Consider the following 19,480-nt stretch of genomic DNA (forward strand, 5'->3'; position numbering starts at 1 on the left):
AAATAAACACCAAAAGCAGTTTTTAGTGCAGGGGGCCTCTGGGAACATCTGTATCTATTGGTGTTCATTTGTTCAAGTCTTGATTTCTTAACTGAACTTTAATTTTTTTAACTAATTAATTTTCCCCATTGGACATTTTTAATCGATTTAAACTTTTAAACAGTTCTGCAAAATACATCATGCAATTTGATATATGCAACATTAAAGCATTAAACATAAAGCATTTAGGAGTCATTCTTGTAAATAAAATAGGTCTAATTAAATTCAATTACTTAACTGAATGCTTAAAGAAATGAATGCAAGTAGGCTCTAGAAACCCCAGCCAAGTTTAAGTTGCTCCAGCTTATTGTGCTCCATGAACAAAGTGTGCTGTTGTTGCTCTAGATGGAAGTTGATTCTTACATAACAGTGCAAATACAGGCGACTCCCACAAATCCCAGTGTTTGCGATCTGATACGGGGATTTTAATTATGATAAATGAAATTAACTGTCAATGGCAGTGCCATTCACTCATTCAAGGTGCTGGAGGGAAGTATTATAGGTAATTGTTAATACTCAATGTGTTAAGACCAGGAAACATGAGAATATAGATCAATTATGTGAACAACTGAATTGAAATTAAGTCATTGAGAGTCCAGAGTAGACCTCCAGAAACAGGGCTGAATATCTGGGGGTTACTGAAGGTTATTCTTACTAGAGTGTTAGGTTTTGGGGTACATTTTGGGATTTTTACAGTATCTGTTAACTGTTAGGTTTAGGGTTTTTGGTACTGTATTTAGCCTTGTAACCTCAAAAGAATGCTCTTGAAAGACTCGAAGCAAGTTATTTTTAGTGATTACTGATTTTTTGTGTTTGGTTTGATTGGTAAATAGTACCATCGGTTTTGTAGCACTGGCCAATAATTAAGTTGCAGATTCAGTGACAGTGGAGTGAAGTTTACCATTTGAAATTCTGTTACAAATTGAATTAAAATTAATTTCTAATATAATTAAAATAGATCAAAAGCATAGGCATGTATAGTTTGTGGAAATTCATTTTATAACAACACTTGCAGGACAATACTTTTGAGACAATTATTTTAGCGCTTCGAATTTCCCCTTTTGAGTATATGAAGTGAAAACAACCACAGACAGCTGTTTCATCCTGGTCAGATTTCATTACCATGACATACAGTACGGTAGCTACTGAAATGGACACTGTACTGTATACATTTTCCTAACAAGGAACACGGACAACAGAACCTTATTAAGAGGTATACAGCTGCCATGACGTGTGGAAATTAATTTTTGTCTGGTTTCCAGGCTGTTTAATTTAAATAACAGTTGCTCAACTGATCGAGTAAAATTCTTTCTTATCTATGGATCAGCTTAATAGCTACCTGTTAGGAGCTCTTGGACAACAGGCTCTCCAAACGCAGGGCTGTAGATTATTTTGCCCAGATTTATTCTGGTAAGGTTGTTACATAATGTTTTTTGTTTCCAAACTAGAACACACCGAACCGACGACCTCTCTCGTCTTTCACAGACGCACCGAGCAGCGCAGCAGTTCCGCGCAGGGGCCAGTTCTCACATTCATTCTTTGCGTCAATAACACGTCGCGGGTGGGGAGCGTTACAACAGTTTAAACCAATCAGGGGAGTCAGTTATGCAGTGCCTCCTAGTTGAAATCAGAATGGGCGTTTCTTTTATTTTGTGCATTCAATGGTACCGGTTTAGCGTGCTGTTAGGTAATCCCCTGCGCTGAGCATCAGTCCACAGTTGCTACTGCAGTAGATGCCAGGGCATTTTCCTTACCCCACACCGCTGAAAGGTCCAATGTCTTATGCAAACCTTATTCCGGCCTTTTCCAAGGCAGTTTCCAGCATCTCCCTGAGCAGGGCAGCTTCGGTTTCGTCCTCCCTTAGGAGTCGGTCCACGGTCGCAGCTCCGCAAAGCGAACCGAAACCCGACGGCGACAACGGCGCAGACCCGACCCGGGGCGTGATCAAGCGGAAGGCAGCGCAGGTCGACCACATCCTTCAGACCGAAGATGCCCGGCCGGAGCCCCATCCCGAGACAGTGATCGACTTCGAAAATACCAAGGAAGCTTACAAAAGCAAGGATAGCCTGGAGCTGCTCAGGAGTTTGCTAGTTTTTAAAGTGTGCACCTATGACGTCGTTGTTGACAGGAACAAGGAGGTGCGTATCAGAAGTTTAACTTTCAGAATAGGCAGGTGTCAGTTTGAATAAATATTGCCGAACTTTTATTCATGACAAGAAATATATAAACGGAGACTCCTCTTTTTCTAATTTAGACTTTGTTACTTTCGGAAATATCTTAATTTCTCTTAACATTGCGAGATTTTTCAAAAAGAGGCGCAGCTTTCGCCCGACATAATAGTAGCTAATTATATTTTATTGACGCCATGTGGTGCTGCTGTTATCAAATTGTATAAGTTTTAATATTTTATTAGTGAAGGTTGCTTCTTTCCAGCTGGGGCGGTATGAACATATACCAAATTGCATTCATCTAACATTAATAATAATTGAGAAAAGTAAAATCTGAGATATACGTTTCTAAAAACGCCGCATATTTATAGGGGATGTGGATTCGGTTTATGTGCAGTTATTTTAATCCACGATTATGAGCGAAGGATTGTGCTGTATTTTTCGTGCATTATGAAACGCAATCATTTTCCTTCCTTGCTTGGCGGGCGCCCAGAATCGAGTTTATTGGAGTTTGTGGTTCTGCAGAGCAGAGACCGTTCACACGCCTTATACTGTTTTTCTGAACAAACGTTACCATTATAACGAGCCTTATATTAATTAGCAGCACATAATGCCTAAGCATAAGATATCGCCGCCTTTCCCCATGTCATTAAATTTGCTGGGTGTAAACTGACTTTCCCTTTACAATACACCAGTTACAAGTTAATATTGCTTCATTACCTATCAAGACTGAGTTAGTTTGCGACCTACTGAAGAAACATATAGTCCTGTGCAATGCACATTGTGTTCTGCAGTAGCTTACATGTTATACACAGCACAATAAGGGTCTTTATCCTGGGCCAAGTGCAGTGAGTTTAGTTTTTCAACAATTGTTGAAGCTTTTTCAGCATTGGAAATATGTAAGAAAAATGTAGTTAACCCAGTTTTAATTTCTTGCTCCTGGCCATTTCATTGCAGAAACAAGTTCTGAATGCTTTACAAAGCTCCGCGTTGTGTTTTTAGAGGCTATGTAAGCCAGGTAGTATTCATATTTGTACAATGTACACTGTTCTCTTGCAAAATGAGTTTCTTATCTCTACCAGCCTAATGCTTTTTGGCCTTGTTGAAAGCTATAACTGTGACAATAGTCTTGAACTTCACAGGTGCTATTCCCAAGTGCTTTTCCTTTCTTTGTTTAGAGACTCACTCAATGATGTCCAAAGGCTTTTCAGTGGAAAATAATTGGCACAGTGAATGTTAATGCACTACCTGGACTACATAACTGTTATTGGTCTTGCACATATGTTCATTTATGTGTATAAACTTCACTATGGAGATTTGAGTAAATTACGTTTTTAAATGCAAATTTTGTCTGTCATGAGCTTGCTGTCCCACACATTTTAAAAAATGGACAGTAACTGCACAAGATTTGTAGTATATGTTTATGTGCTGCACCATAGTGCTGATTTGCATAACAGAAATGTGTTCTCTTATCATAAAACTCCCTTATGTAGTAATACAGCAAATTAAATGAGAAAAAAAGATGCAGATGCACTCAAATATGCAGCCCATCTTCCAGGATTTATTAATGTATGTATTATGGGGTCACCACAGGACAGTTTTGAGTTTGCTTTTGATTCACACTGCAGCTATAGGAAATGTGTCTGCTCTCTTGAAGCTTACCAGTCTGAGCAGGAAGTTACTGGGGAAGACTCTCTTCGAGAAGCTGATGAAGATGACCTTTTATGGGCAGTTTGTGGCCGGAGAAGATCAGGAGAGCATTAAGCCGCTCATCAGGAGGAATCGGGCATTTGGAGTGGGATCTGTTCTGGATTACAGCGTGGAGGAAGACCTCACACAGGAGGAAGCTGAGAAAAAGGAAATGGAGTAAGGCAGAATATACTTTTTAATGCAGGGTTTCACAGGTCACGGTTTACATTAGTTGTGAGTCTTTGCTGGCAACATCATATGATAGTAGAGTGTCATGTAAGATAATCTTGCATGTCATCAGAAGGCTTTAAAGAGAACTGAGCAAGCCAGTGATGCTTTTTTGGTTATTCAGAAGCACTGAATGCAAACCTGACCTTTCAGAGTTGTACAAGAGTGTTTTTATTGGCTGGTACTGGCAGCTACAGTTTCATGCTATCATTTGTTGAAAGATCCAACCCTATTTGTAGCATGTTGCATGACGTTCACTACTTTCACTATCCCAGGCATGTTCTCTGATATTAGATCTGTGCTGTGTGCCTGTGGTTGACTTTGGGGATGAATGAGTGACTGGCGTTTCTGTGGTACTATTTTTAGAGTGTCTGCTGTTTATTTTTGCGTGAGTAAACGAGTTCTGCTGTTTACCGTGCAATGCTTTTTAACAACCAGTGTATAATTCACATTTTTACATTTCCTTGAATCAGTAACAAGCTCTTATATGCCTCACTAAGAACTCTATTACTCATATGCATTATACTGTCAAATAATGTACTCTCAGAGAAATAAAGTGTTATTTTTCCCATCAACAGTTAATAGTTTTGATGGCCAACAATTTAAAAACAACACCTGATTTTAGTTTAGAATGGATGCTTAAAGTATTCCATTATATCACACACTCCATATCATTATATGTATTGCAGGAGGGAGAAAGCAAGCATCATTTGTTTTGCTGCTAGATAGAACATGCGGTCTAGTAACTGCCCCTGTGCCTATTGGTCAGATTTGCCAAGCCCTCTTTTTATGATTGGCTGTGAGTGAAGGTATCTGATGTTGAGCCTAGCTGCTTTGCTGTGGAAAGTCACATGTAGCCCAAGGGAGAGAGCCTGAATAATCAGTCATGAGCAGCTAAGGAATGTTATGCAATGCTTTTTGGAAATATGTAGTACAATTACTGGATCTGCAACCACAAACACTTTGAAGAAGTAACTTAATAAAGACCTGAGCAATAGGGAACAGTGGGAATGTGTTAGAACTTCTAGGATAAAGTGGAAGTTTTATTTAAAGGTTTATTTATTTCATCTGTTCTCTAGGAGAAAGAGAAAGGTCGCATGTTTTCTGCAGGGTGTTGACTTAGCCCATATTTGCTCTCCAGTTAGAATTATGTAAATGTTATTCTTATCGAATTTTCTTAGTTTTTTTCTCTTTATATAGTATTTTTCCATGAAGGGACAAACAAAATATAATATAGGCATAAATTACCCTGAGCATGTTTCTTCTGGCAAGAAATTCAGAACCCCAGTGTTTTGCTTAAGAGTTTGTAGAACCAATTTCAGGTTATTTTTAACAATGAGGGTTTAATCCAAATTAAAGATATGTATAGGCCTAACCCTAAGATTAAACATAAAATTAAATATTTTTTCTAAGTTATAACAGCAAAATAAAGTGTTTAAAACATTTCTGCCGTATACCTTTAATGTTATGAAATGTTTAAGTGGATTTAACAGTGCCAGTCCTTTTATGTAATGTATTTTAGAGCCTAATGACATTATAAAGGCACCAGATTATCTAGTTTGTATTTGTTTTAGTAACTGGTTTATTTTCATTACATGATGTTGCTTTGCAATTTCTTTTGACACCAACAGCACTGACTCAAACAGTTTAATCTGCAGAGTTTAATAGCAATAGCTATTCTGAGACATTTTCATGGGGTCATTCATACTGTTAAAGCTCAGGCATAAGCACTTCCTGGCATCTGTTTACTTGCTGATAGCTTGCAAGGATGAAATGTAATAATCTGTTGAAAAGCACTCATTTTGATGCCTCTAATATCAATAGGCATTGCAATTGCAAATACAGCCTTTTACAGAGATTGTAAACTAACTTGTTATGCTGAAAGTTAAGAAACATTATTCTTCACTGGGCATTGCAGTTAGAAAGGGAAATCTAAAACATGGTGGTTTTATACAAATAAACAATAATCAGAGGAGGAAACCGGAGCACCCAGTGAAAACCCACAAAAAGATGGGGAGAACATACAAACTCCACACAGACAGCACCCCAGGAACTGAACCCAGAGCTCCAGCTCTGTTCAGACAGCAGTATTAACCACTGCACCACCATGCCATTCCTCAGTATAAATATGAAGTCTAAACGCAAAGTACTAGGAAAGTTCAATTCTTGATGGTGTGAGTGATTTTATTAGACGCAGAGGAAAATCATGCAATCAACCCACTCCTAAGATACCAGTGTTACTTCATGCACTCCTAAAGCTAATTGTTGAATCTGTGCAGACAAAGATTGATGCGTGTTATTGTTGACTTATTATCTGTGTTCAATTTCCACCCCCTGGCGATGCATTTTGAAGGAGATGTCACTCAAGGAAGCAACAACAGTATTCTCTCACTGCCAACAATGCCAACCTATACAAATCAGTTTTCAAATGCTATATTGCTCCAAAGACCAGTTAGTCTGGATAATTGCTAGACTTGATTCATAAGCAATTTAATCAAATTAAAGATATCTAACAACAACAGTTTTGTGAAACTGAAGTGTCTTCTAGGGACCTGGTTGTCTGTTTTAGGCCACCAACATGGACTATTAGAACAGTAGGATTCAAAGAATTATAATGTTTGAATTGAATGTCAATAACTTAGAGCAGGGCTTGACTGAAGGGCTGAACTGTAACTCAAACTCCAACAAAAACATTAAGTTGCAAAATGTTGTTTGGACGATCCTAGTTGGCTACATCGAAAAATAACATTTGGAACAAAGGAAAAAAACAACAACAACCCTGCCTTTGTTTTTGACATATGATTATGTATGCATGATTATAAGATGTTAACACTAACATTAGTAATAATCCCATGTAACGAGGGAAAATCTGCTAATTATGGATCTTAGCTGGAATGTGGCAACATAGACCTGACAAACTGACAGACAGGATTTAGCTGGGGCTGTGTATGATGTTTAGAACTATAATCCATCTTCTGGTGTGAGGGTTCATAAGAACTAGGAATTGAGAAAGAGAACATCTGAGGTCCGAAAGTTTCTTATCTATATTTCTGGAGTTCATGGATGACCAGGTCACAACAGACAGAGTACACTGTCTGAATGTGCTAATCTAGGGAAATGCAAACATTACTTGGCTGAGAGCAGAAAAGAAACAGTTTCAATTTTGAACAATTAATATTTAAGTTAAGAATTTAATGTAAAACAAGATTATAAAGGGAAATAAAGGATATTTTTTAGGCAGTGTTTATCTACCTTTCAGGCATCTTTAAAATATTTAAAATATTTACATGAAAGAGTTCAAAAGAAATGCAGTTGAATAAGGTAATTCATTTACTATGAAATGTTTGTTCTTGTCTTTAATGTGCCTCATCAGGAGTGTATTTTCTGATTTACAAGAGCTCCACTTTAAAGCTGAAACATTTTCTTTTTGAAATTTATCACCAGGAGGCTGTGAGTGACCGTGTGTTTGCTGGAGTGTGAATGCTACAAGGCTTTTAAGCGTCTGCCTTTAATGGGATTGCTCTGCAAAACCTCGGAAAAAACGAAGAGGCTGGTTGCCAGACAGCTCCAGCCTGCTCTGGTTCTCCTCCGAATTCTGAATTTAGCACGGTACTAAGTGGCAGGCAGGCTGTCAGCTAATATCAATCAAGCGTAGAGCACCTGGTGTCATGGCCTCATCTCAAGGCAAACAGATTGTTGCTTCCAAATTGACAAGGTCTAGACGTAACTAGGCTTTTAAAATCAAAAACTGACATGAGGCAATATTTACCCATGAATTCAGAAATGCTTGCCAGTGACGTTCTTAAAAGCAATTTTTTCCCTCTGAACTGTTAACAACACGGCTGGGATAATGTCTGGGCCTTAGAATCAAAAAGTGGATAGTATTTGTAGAATACGGCTTGCAGCCAGTGAAATACAAACAAACTATTGCAATATAGCAGTGAACATAGCATGTGTATTTGAAGAGGTCGGTTAGGAGGCTTCTCCTTCACATGGGTTCCACCATGTTTGAACATTTCTTGATAGTGAACTAGTTTACTGAGAATGTTATTTATTTCTAAATAAATGGCAATTTAATGCCTCTGTTTTGTCAAGTACCAAAAGCATTATACTGTGGTAGACATCTGGTTCACGTTAGCCAAACCCATGGTTTTGTTAAACAAAAGGTACTTCCTTAAGAGTGCTGCCTTTAATTAAAAGATACATAAGATGTGTTTCTGCCTAATCACAATATTTTGCCACTAACTTTTTCAGTAATTCCTATCTTTATTTTGTATTTTCTTTTTAGTTCGTGTTTGTCTGAAGCTGAAAAAGAAAGCCGTGGTATGTAAGATGACTTGTAATGCTTAGGAACATGTGTTCTGTTTTCCTTGAATTTAAGTTGACTGAAACCAGGAGAACAACTGTAATACTGTTTTATTTTTCTATAGAATTGTATATAATAATGATTATAGAATCTATAGAGCAGATGCCTTCTTCAAAGCTTGTTGATTTTCAGAACATGTTCCAACCCTAGTTACAACCAAGTTTCTCCTTTTAACAACCACAGTGTAGTGCATTGCAAACTCCATACAGTACTAAAGTATATTCTAGGTTAAGTGGAGTTCCATGCTATCTCCCTCTTCCTAAGAGGATCAGTTAACTGATCCACGTGTTTTTTTTTTTATTTGTGGCGATGATAAATTTTGTCCAGAGAATTGATGGTTGACTGCTTTGAATTCAGGAGTGGACCACCGAGAGAAGAAGTATAAAGCTCATCGGCAGTTTGGAGACCGCCGTGGAGGAGTGATCAGTGCCCGCACCTACTTCTATGCTGATGAGGTCAAGTGTGACCAGCACATGGAGACTTTTTTGAAGTGTATCGGGGCCTCAGGTAAGGCAGAACCTGGAAGGCAGTGTTGTTAGTCAGGGAAGATGAAAGCAGTTCAGTAGATTTGGTTGTATTCTCGGTATTTTGTTTTTGGCTGAAGCCAATCTGACTTGTGGAACTCAAAAGAGCATTTTAATTTTACTTTTGAGTTGCTGCTGGTTTAGCACTTTCTCTGTTGGCTAATCAAGGATTTTCCACTGTAATCAACCAGGAGGGAGTTCAGAAGACGGTTTTTCTGCGATTAAGATGACTGCTTTGGGAAGGCCACAGTTCCTGGTGAGTTATATCAGAGAATGTTCTCATAGTGGGTGATTTCCTGAGGTGGTTAAATGTATGTTTAACCGCAAGACATAGGGATGTCATAATGTCCACACTTTCTGCAGTATCTTAAAGTCAATGAACATGTGTCAAGAATGAACCCTATCACTTTGGTTTCTTCTTTGCAGCTTCAGTTCTCAGAGGTGTTGGTAAAATGGAGGAGATTCTTCCATATTCTTGCTGCTGAGCAAGGAAAGGCTGGCCTTTCAGCTTTAGATGTCAAACTGGAGCTGGAGCAGTTGCAGGTATTACAATTCTGGCAGTATTCATGTTCCTAATTGAGGTCAGGTCTTATCTTTGTTTGAAGTCAGTATGAACATTTAGTCTATTAGACATGGTGAAGGTGTTAAGATAGTTCCAAGGGAATGTAGAGAATGTATTTCTAGGACTTGCAGTTTACCTTGAATGATCTTGAACATAAGCTGGAATTTAGTGAAAGGAAAATGTTGTAAAATGTTTTTTTGACCTTGAAAATAGACATGGGTCCAGACCTACTGTACATATATTAGTCTGTATTGATGTATGTTATGTGAAGTTGTACATTTATTGCAATGCATATCCATGCAAGTGTATCTGTGCAATGCACTTTGACCACCAGATCCTAAATTGACATTTTCTGCATTGTACAGTTTTTGTGCACAGTTTTTGATTGTGTTTTTTGTGATATTTGTAGTTAAATTTATTTTTATTTGAAATGAACAAGCACATATACTGTAATGTGTTTTTAGAATGATCTTTTTTTTCTAAGGAACATTGTCTTTTTGTTTTTGATGATTGTTTTGTTCTGATATGTAAATTTAATTCTTTGAACATCAAATGAGTTCGGACTCTTGCCTAAGGTAAATCTCGGTTCGACAAACGTTTTTATAAAAAACCTAGGCTTGGAAGAAGCACATTGTGTGTGTGCTTAGTCTACTCAGTAGGGTTTAATTGCATACATACAGGGGTAAGGTTCAGGTTGTCTAACTTTTTTTTTCTTGTAATTCTCAATGTGTGCACAATGGGAATTCCACAAGCAGACAGAATTGTAACCTTAAAGAACAAAGCACACTTCTCTGTATTTATGCATTTTGAAAAGGGGATGTTTAATTAAATATTCCTCCACACATACATTACCTTACCTAGACCTGATTTGCTAAAATAACATTATTACAATTAATCAGTGACTTCCCACCTGTTTTACATCCCATAATATTCTTAGTCCCCCTCATCTTCATCATAGGAATCCTCTGCCAAATAAGGAGATCCCCATGGCAACCACTGGACTCCATGATTGATAATCTTGTGTCCTCCTTATGAACTTTCTCAGTTTCCATAGCAACCTGGTACCAGCATGCCCTATATATGTTTATGTTTAAGATCGGCTCCTTATCTGCAAGGCCTGGCAGTTTTGCCCACCACGTTCCATCATTCACGGCTATCTTATGTTCGTCTCTCGACAACTAACAACATGAGCAACTCTAAGAAATGCATGAGACTAATAACTGGCTCTAGAACGAAGAAAAGGCATAAGCAGTGATACATAACATTACTCATTAGATCAAATTAATCAATACATTGTTTATTGCTCAGTCTGTCCTTTGGGCATTTACACATCACTCCTCCTGGGTACCAGTGTGGAAACAGCAGGTTTGAATGTTAGAGGTACAGTTAGTTGTCCTGCACTCTTTGTTTGAAAAACAGCTGACATGATGCTTTTGTGTTTCACAGGAAACGTTGACTAAGCTGGGTGTGGTTTCCAAAGAAAACACGGAGAACTGGTTCACTGGAGAGAACTTGGGTTTGTCTGGGTAAAGGAGTAATTAAAACCATATATCACTTGACAGTAGAATACTAATGCATTGCTTTCTGAGCTTTTCAGGTATACATGAACAATCCAAAACAATAGGTAAATGCTTAGACAATGTTTTTTATTAATTTTGATACACAACTAATCACTTAGGCTGTATCTCATTGGGTCTTTTCCAGGTCTTGTTTCCTTTGTGCAGCTGAACACAGTACTATAGAAATGCATGGCCAGGACAGGTATTACTGTATGTTCAAATGCAACCAGAACAAAGTAACAGAAATCTTCATTTCAAGTGAAATGTGAAGGGAAAGAAAAAAGGGTTAGTCTGTGAAAATGCCTGTTCTGCCCTAAGCCAAAATCTGATCTGACTTTTTATGTTTCAGGACCATAGATCTGTTGGACTGGAACAACTTGATTGATGACAGGACAAAGATCTCCAAGCTCCTTGTTGTCCCAAACCTTGAGGTTATGTATAATAATATATAGCTATATACTGTGTATATTATATATTTATATACTGAAGATTTGGTAGAATAGGAAAAGGACTTTTCAACATCCTTTTTACCATTTCTTATACTTTAGACTGGGCAACTTGAGCCCCTGCTAAACAAATTCACTGAGGAGGAAGAGAAGCAAATGAAACGAATGTTGCAGAGAATGGATGTCCTGGCCAAGGTGAGGTCAAACTGCACATCGACTGGCTACTGCCAGTAGCAGTGTGGGACTAATACCCAGCTGGTCTGCCTTACTGCAACCGTTATCCTTCCTTACTGGAAAAAGGAACATTTTGTATCTTAATTAACAACAGTGACTGTCAGTAAGCAACAGGTTAGATCTGAATCCTCATTGAAAATGCTTGTTACTGAAGACTTGTTTTCTGTAGCCAGCTCTTAAAGCACTTGATTTGTTTTCCTCTCACTAACACAGACGATAGTTAACACATTAGTCATTATGTAGGCATACTGATATATTTTTACAGTGTTCTTTGCTCTTTTATTTGCAATCATTTCTGTGGCCAACTAATGCTGGTCTGAAATGAAAGTACACTAACAAACATTGAACTGACTATTTCTTTGTGCTGCATTTACTGGAGTTTGCAACATATTTGATGAGTTAGGGAAGTTGTATGCTCTTATGCTTCAATAAGATTGTCAGGGACATACTAAGAGGGAGATTTTATACTGGAGCTGTGTTGTGACACCGAAGTGCATAAAAATTCACCAGCTAGTTTGACGTATCTGATGTGATCCTGTGCTTCTCATCCCTGTGGCCCAGCATGCCATAAAACACGGAGTGAGATTGATGGTGGATGCAGAACAGACTTACTTTCAGCCAGCAATCAGCAGACTTACTCTGGAAATGCAGCGGATTTTCAACACTGAGAAGCCCATAATCTTCAACACATACCAGTGCTACCTCAAGGTGAGGTGTTCAGCTCCTGGAGAACGAGAAGGAAATATAAGCCATAAAATTGCTTAATATCCCTATTACACAGCCTAGCATTGCCCCAGATATGTTCAGTTCATATCCTTTTACGGTCAGGATTAATTTTTTATTGGAAACAGCATGGTGCCTTTGTATGTTTCTATTTAGCATGCCTGGGCTACATTTTCCCAAATTAAGCAGCTGCAGATCTCCACAGTGGGAAATTATACTAAATTCTTTATGTTTTAACCTAGGCTTTTACACCGAGTATGAAATATGTTGAATACTATGTTAACTAAACCTGATAATATGCAAGTCAGTGTGTCTGCTGTGTGTAAAGCACAGCTGCAGACTCTGTCAAACTATTGGATATGAAATAGTTGTTAAACATCTGTTAAAGTTAACAGAGTTTAAAGTTACATTTCCTAATTGACACAGATGCTAAGATACACTGGTGACCACCAGTATCATTTTCAAATAATGTAATGGGAGCTCTTAAAATAAGGCAGAGTCTTTCTCTGTTCTGTGCAGGAAGCCTATGATAACGTTTCACTGGATGTTGAGCTTTCACGACGGGAAGGCTGGTACTTTGGTGCCAAGCTTGTTCGTGGGGCCTATATGCAGCAAGAGAGGACCAGAGCAGCAGAGATTGGCTACGAGGACCCTATTAACCCTACATATGAAGCCACTAATGACATGTATCACAGGTACTGGATTAACAAGGAAGAACAGTGGTGGAGGTTTGAGAAAATGAAGTTAAATGTCCAGCACATGTTTGAGTATCATCTTGTTGCAAGCCTTAATATTACAGCTGCAGATAGAAAACTAATTGCAGCGGTACTGTAGTTGTGTAAAAACTGAGTTAAAGTCAATATACATTAAACTGGCCAGAGCTGTGTTACTGGGTTGTTTGTTAATCTTTATTATGCTTTAACTCCTTTCTCATCAGGTGTCTTGACTATGTTTTGGAGGAGATTAAGCACCACAGGAAGGCCAATATCATGGTGGCTTCTCACAACGAGAAGACAGTCAAGTTCACTCTGCAGAGGTGAGACACTCTTTAGCTTTGATGCTACCCGAGTTAATCAGATAATAAAAGGAATACGTTCAATACCTTATTCTCAAAGCGACAATGCTGTTTCTGAAATTTGAAGCAAGCTTCTGAGCCTTTTTAAAAGTTCATATTTATTATTTGGTTGTCACATCTTGGAAAACAGAACAAAAGTGAACAGTCTCAACATGGAGCTGAAAATAAGTTATTGTGCTTAGGAAGCTGATATAAAAGAACTTATAATAAAGTGAGATAAATTATGCAACAGGAGCTTATAATAAAGTAAGATAAATTATGCAACTGGTTGTTGAAGTTTTCAAAGGACATAGTACTCCAGTGAGAAGAACAAAAGATTGTGTAAACTTTTCCCTGGGCCTTAATTTTATGAAAGCACAAACTACACTCAGTAGGCTAAACTGTGGAACAATCTAATAGCATTCATGGGAGAAATTAGTTTCACCCTTTTTATATTCTGCTTTAAATCTTTTCTTTCCATTTAGTTTCTGCAGCAGCTATAAATGCAACTGCTCAGATTTTTTTTGAAGATACGGAAATCCTTTTCTGATGAATTTCAGTTGAAAACTGTTTTAGAGAACTATTTATTTGTTTAAAAGAATTCGTGGACTATAAAAGCAATTTGAATTCTGTGCTCTCTGGTATTCTGTTGCACTGACAAAGTCATCCTTTAGAGGACGTTCTTGTAATTTGTGATGACTTTTTCAACAGGATGAATGAACTGGGGATCCATCCATCAGAAAACAAAGTTTATTTTGGCCAGCTGCTGGGAATGTGCGATCAAATCAGCTTTCCCCTTGGTAAGGAGCTCAAATAAGTATTTAGGTTGTGCTATTCACACCTGGCTTTCTTGTTTCACTTCTCTTTTGATACTTGGCTACTGTGAGAGTATTAAATAGCTCACAGGAACTGGAGGCATAGGTGAAGATTGGGTGTCTTTTAATTGTGATGCACGATCTGTCTGTGAAATATTCACACATTCATAGCAGTTATCCCTATGACTGGAAGACAGAAGAGCTCATGTCAAAAGAGCTAGAGATCGTACAATACATTCCATGTGTCCCATTTATACTTAACCAGGTGACCTCTCTCTCTGGGTTTGTTTTCTGCATGAAAGGCGATCCTGATGGATAGCGCTAATGGATGTGAACATGTATTTGATCAAATAATGGATGAACTGTTCAAGTGACAGTAATCCTAGAAGGCCTTAGAAACACACTGTGCACTTGTCTGTTTGAGCCTTTGTCTCAAAGATGTACTTTTCACTAATTTTATGAGCTTTAAAATATAGAAAAATGTCCTTGCCGATGAAAGAAGAAACCGGACCTCTCTAAAATCAGTGTGTCGGCTTGTTGTAGAATGTTCATGAAATTAAAGCAGACTAAGGCTGCTGTCCAAATCCTGTTTAACAGCAGGTGGAATAAACCTCAGAGATCCTCTGACCTCGTTCTTTGTTTGGTAGACTGTGGGAAGACGACTGGAGAAGTGATGTGTTAATGTGTGCATTGCCTTGCTCACTCCTCCACAGGCCAGGCTGGTTATCCAGTGTATAAGTATGTGCCGTATGGTCCAGTGCATGAAGTGATACCCTACCTGTCCAGGCGGGCCCAGGAAAACAGGGGTATTATGCAGGGTGCGCAGCAAGAGCGCCTCCTACTGTGGAAGGAACTGAAGCGGAGATTCCTCAACGGCGAGATCTTTTACACTCCAGTTTACTAAAGGACACAGGATGGAGAAAGACTGCACCACTAAGCATTATTCTCTGTGTAAAATCTCTGCAGGAGTTATGGGCATGTGTATGAAACTGGGCCTGGCATATTTTAAACCCTGGAATGTCCACATATCTCCATGTCTAATGTGATTTTTCCCTCATCCACTATGGGTGAAGCTAACTTCTCACAAAACCAATAGTATTTTATTATATATGAGTAAGATTATAAACAGAGATTTTAGTGGAATCATAATCATCAAAATAAATTGTTACACTTATAGCAGTTTTGTTTTTATATTATATAAGCATCAGGTAAGAGACATATGATAGTTTTATTTAAGGATATTTTTAATATGTATTCAGGCTCCTATAGCACATTTATGTACACATTTTAAATTACAGTGATTACAGCCAAGTCCCTTATGAAACAAAGTTCTTTTTTTTTCATTCCTGGGGGAATGGAAAATGTCATAACCTGGCTCTAGAGAATTAGATGGAACATGCACATTTGATTAGGCATTTGCAATCAAATTGTAGAAAGTGTTTGGATTTAGTAAAAGGGTTTAATCTGTGAAACACAATTGTGAACCCCATTTTAAATTAATTATTATTATACATTTTCCAAGTGCTTTCTTGCCTCCATGAGACTCTTTCTTTTTTAACCACTGATTAAATCTTGACTGTTTGGATTTTGGGGATTATTGTTCACTGCTATTCTCGAAAGTTGTCCTGAAGTACATTCAGAAATTTCTTGATTTTTCTAAGTGGTGTTTAATTATTTTATTGTACATTGTATGCCTTTTTTTGGTCAGACTTTAAGTTATATTCATTGTTAGTAACCTTTTGTATGTTTCCTGTGGTAAAATGGAGGCTTTCTGTAGTAAATATGGATGGTATTTGGGGGTTTAAGAATGTGTGTACTCTGCTTTCCTTTGATTTTGAAGGTTTGCAGTTTATTATACCTCAGTCAAGATTTCACTGTAGTTTCAGTGTAATTTACTTAGCCTTTTCTCATCATAGTAGACTTTCACAAAGGTTAGGTTCATAACTACTGTACAGTGTTAAAAGCTGTATTTTTTCCTCAATAGCCATTTACATTGGTGGCACTTGAACACCGAGGGAAGTTATCTCTTTGAGAACCTTAAAATTTACTCTTTTTTTTCAAAATTTATATTCTAATAGATATCTTGAAAGGACTTTCAGCTCCTACTTGAGTTCTTGCTGTTAAATAACAAACCTGTCAGAATCAGAGTGGTAAGGCGGGCGTTGTTTGCAAAGTGAATGGCATTTATATAATACAGTTTAGAGCTGTGAATTAGCATAATAATTAATACCCCAATGCAATCTAATGGAACACCAGGTTGCACATTGTTTAAATACACAGTGTATTCTGTAGTTCATAATGGAACTCTCTTAATTCTGCTAGTCATGCTGTCTCAGTCAGTGCCCATTTGAATTTTGGAACAGGAGCCCAATAAGCACCAGCTTTCTGGTTCATTTTCTTAAGATACGACCTAATTTGTTTGCCTTGCATCTGCTGCAAATGATATTGTAATGTAACTGTGCTTGTCTGTGGAGCAATGAAAATGTAAGTGCCTTTAATTCAATGAGATGGTTAACATAATATGATGTTCACACTTCCCATAATGCCATAATGTGAGGCCAGTTAATTTAATTTCCTGCAAAGGTGACTTGACTTTCACACTTGGTCTTTATTGAAAAGTGCATTTGTATGGTGAGTTTATCAAAAGACTGTCTCTCCCTTCTGCCTAATACCAAATATTTTGTTATTGTATTATATTTTTTCACCTGTCCTCTTCTATGGAATCTTTTTTTATAAATGCACAAGGTTATGCTGCTTTACAATTAAATACTGTTAAGAGTTACAGTGTTAGGTGTAAGAATACTGTTGTGCCTTAATATTTGCTTGAATCTTTCTGAAAATAAGAGTGCTGTTCTTCACCATTCAGGGAAATTTATTTTTCAATAGAGGCATGTTGTCAACATGAAATCATAGATACACTGTGAACTCTGAACACATCACTGATCGTAGAATTTTACAGGAAAAAAAAGTCTTATCCAAAATCAAAGGCAATTAATATTAATTTGGCTAAAACAGGATTTCCCAAACCCAGGTTCTTCTGGCTAGGCTTTAGGTTACTTTATTGGACATTTAACAATGTGAGACATTGACATCTTTAGAAACTCAGGTGAAACTTTCAAGGAACACGTTAGAATTTATAAATAACTAGAAAGTGGTAACTTTTTTGAGGCGCTGAAGAGCAATTAATAGGTGTTACCACACTTAAGATTGTGTACGAGGTACTTTAAGTAACTGAGAGCTAGAATGAAAATTGTGAATAATCAGTTTCCCAAGAAAAAGATCTATCAAAGCCCTGAATGAAAAAAGAAGGGATGTGCATTAAATCAAATCTTTAGCCCGTCTGCCCATCACAAATTGAAACCCAACATGGCATCATAGTGTTTCATTGTTCAGATGTGGGAAATCTCCAGCAGATGGTATGTTTCTGTCTAGTGACCCACTACAATGTGTTTTAAACACGCAATCTGGAAATGTGGTTTGATCCAAGCTTTGGTTATGTGTGAATGCATTGTCATGTTATGGTTCAACTCTCAGGATGTTGTGTTTGTTGGAAATGGTATTGGTTATACAGTTTATTGACAAATAAAGACATTATAAAAATGATTGTTTAGCAGTATGTAACATGATAGTTCAAAGTTGAATTGGAACAGTAATGTCTTCTTTCTTTTTGAATAGGCCTTTTCAATTTCTAAAAGTACTAAAAAGCAAATTCCTGACTGTATTGCATTGTATCAGTTGTGTAGAAAGGTTGCTTTTCTTCTAAAGTGTTTTCCAGATTACCATAAATCTGAAAAACTGGTTACACACAACAAAATGGTTAAAGGCGGCCAATGGATCTGTACAGCGAGCTGAATTAATAGTGCAATGTTTGAAATCATAGTATTGAAACAAAGTTTGTACCCAATGCAAATAAAAGTTAAACAAATATTTTCTCTAAATTTCTTGTCTAAGAGACTGACATAATGAACATTCCCTTTAGGGACAGGCTGTATTTGACTTTCACAGATTTTGCATGCTAACCAGTGCTTGGAGATTAGACAAAATTCAACTATCAATCTGTTTTTATTTCCACTACTACTAGCCTTTAATTTGTGGAGAAGAGCAAGGACCAGGTTCTCATTTTGGGGTGACCTGAATGTAGGAATTACTCCTGCAGGTGGAAAAGACTGCTGTGTTTTTATGGCTCAAATTAAGAATGAAATGGTTAATAAGGTTTCTCTTATGATTGCATTGTTCCACTTAATAAAACAAAGTACATCTGTGAATTTGTCCTTAAGCTTTAGTTTTATAGGGCGTTAAAAGTCTTCCCCTGCCCAAATCAGGTAATATTGACCATTGTGAGGGTGAAGTTTAACATAACAGTACAATGTAGTATAAAAGAACAAATTGGTGATTGATACATTAGTTTTTTATAATGTGCAATAAAAAGCACAGGTGGCTTTTATACATTTTATTCATGAGAGATTTTATAGTTCTCAGTATTGTATGCTTGGGGAATGTTGAAAAAAATGAAATGGCAAAATTGGTCAGCTATAATAGTCTGGAATCATGTATTCTTGAATGTCCCTCTAAAAAAGTCCTGTTTGTAGAAAATTAATATTTTTATCTAGAGTATCATTCTCTTAACGTCATGAAATTAAAGCAAATCATTTGGCTTAGGTATTATTGAAAATTGAAATTGTAAAACACATAATAAATGTTGAATAGTAACCCAAGGACAAAGATACCTATTAAAATAAATAGCACCATATATCTAGTGTATGAATTTTATTTCCAGCCACAAAAGAATGACAAATTATTTTGTTGTCTGGATTTCATAGTGCCAGCAAAATAACGACAGCATTTGAAAAAGAAATAAAAACAGAATGTGAAGAACAACAGGTGGCAGTGAGGCTTTAGAGACACTTAGCGCACTTCTGAGAAAGATATTCTCAAATGTTCTGAAAAAAATGCTCTGACTGCATTTTTTTTTTGGCAAGTGTCAAGATACATTTCTTTCATATTAAACATTTCTCTCGTAATGGCTTCGACACTGACAATCAATGACATCCTGGCTGCTCCAATGTGGGGTTT

General features: G+C 37.3%; 1 protein-coding gene across 1 annotated transcript; it reads left to right on the plus strand.

Moving 5' to 3' along the window:
- The first annotated feature begins 1,680 nt into the window (after window positions 1–1,680).
- On the plus strand, window positions 1,681–18,334 carry prodhb (proline dehydrogenase (oxidase) 1b). Its single transcript, XM_006640190.3, has 14 exons — window positions 1,681–2,177; window positions 3,865–4,073; window positions 8,413–8,447; window positions 8,848–8,997; window positions 9,206–9,270; window positions 9,441–9,557; window positions 11,023–11,102; window positions 11,485–11,566; window positions 11,684–11,776; window positions 12,377–12,523; window positions 13,058–13,233; window positions 13,476–13,574; window positions 14,304–14,392; window positions 15,121–18,334. The coding sequence occupies exons 1-14, from the start codon at window positions 1,773–1,775 to the stop codon at window positions 15,309–15,311; spliced, it is 1,938 nt and encodes a 645-aa protein (XP_006640253.2). The 5' UTR covers window positions 1,681–1,772; the 3' UTR covers window positions 15,312–18,334.
- Window positions 18,335–19,480: the final 1,146 nt, after the last annotated feature.

This window comes from Lepisosteus oculatus, chromosome 22 (genome assembly GCF_040954835.1).
Source record: "Lepisosteus oculatus isolate fLepOcu1 chromosome 22, fLepOcu1.hap2, whole genome shotgun sequence".
Taxonomy (NCBI): domain Eukaryota; kingdom Metazoa; phylum Chordata; class Actinopteri; order Semionotiformes; family Lepisosteidae; genus Lepisosteus; species Lepisosteus oculatus.

Excerpts from the sequence above, each read along its gene's own strand:
- prodhb (XM_006640190.3), top strand. The coding sequence starts at position 1,773 with ATGCCAGGGCATTTTCCTTACCCCACACCGCTGAAAGGTCCAATGTCT. Across the intron at positions 2,178-3,864 it reads TTGTTGACAGGAACAAGGAG|CTTACCAGTCTGAGCAGGAA; the intron begins GTGCGTATCAGA and ends GCTCTCTTGAAG. Across the intron at positions 13,234-13,475 it reads ACTAATGACATGTATCACAG|GTGTCTTGACTATGTTTTGG; the intron begins GTACTGGATTAA and ends CTTTCTCATCAG.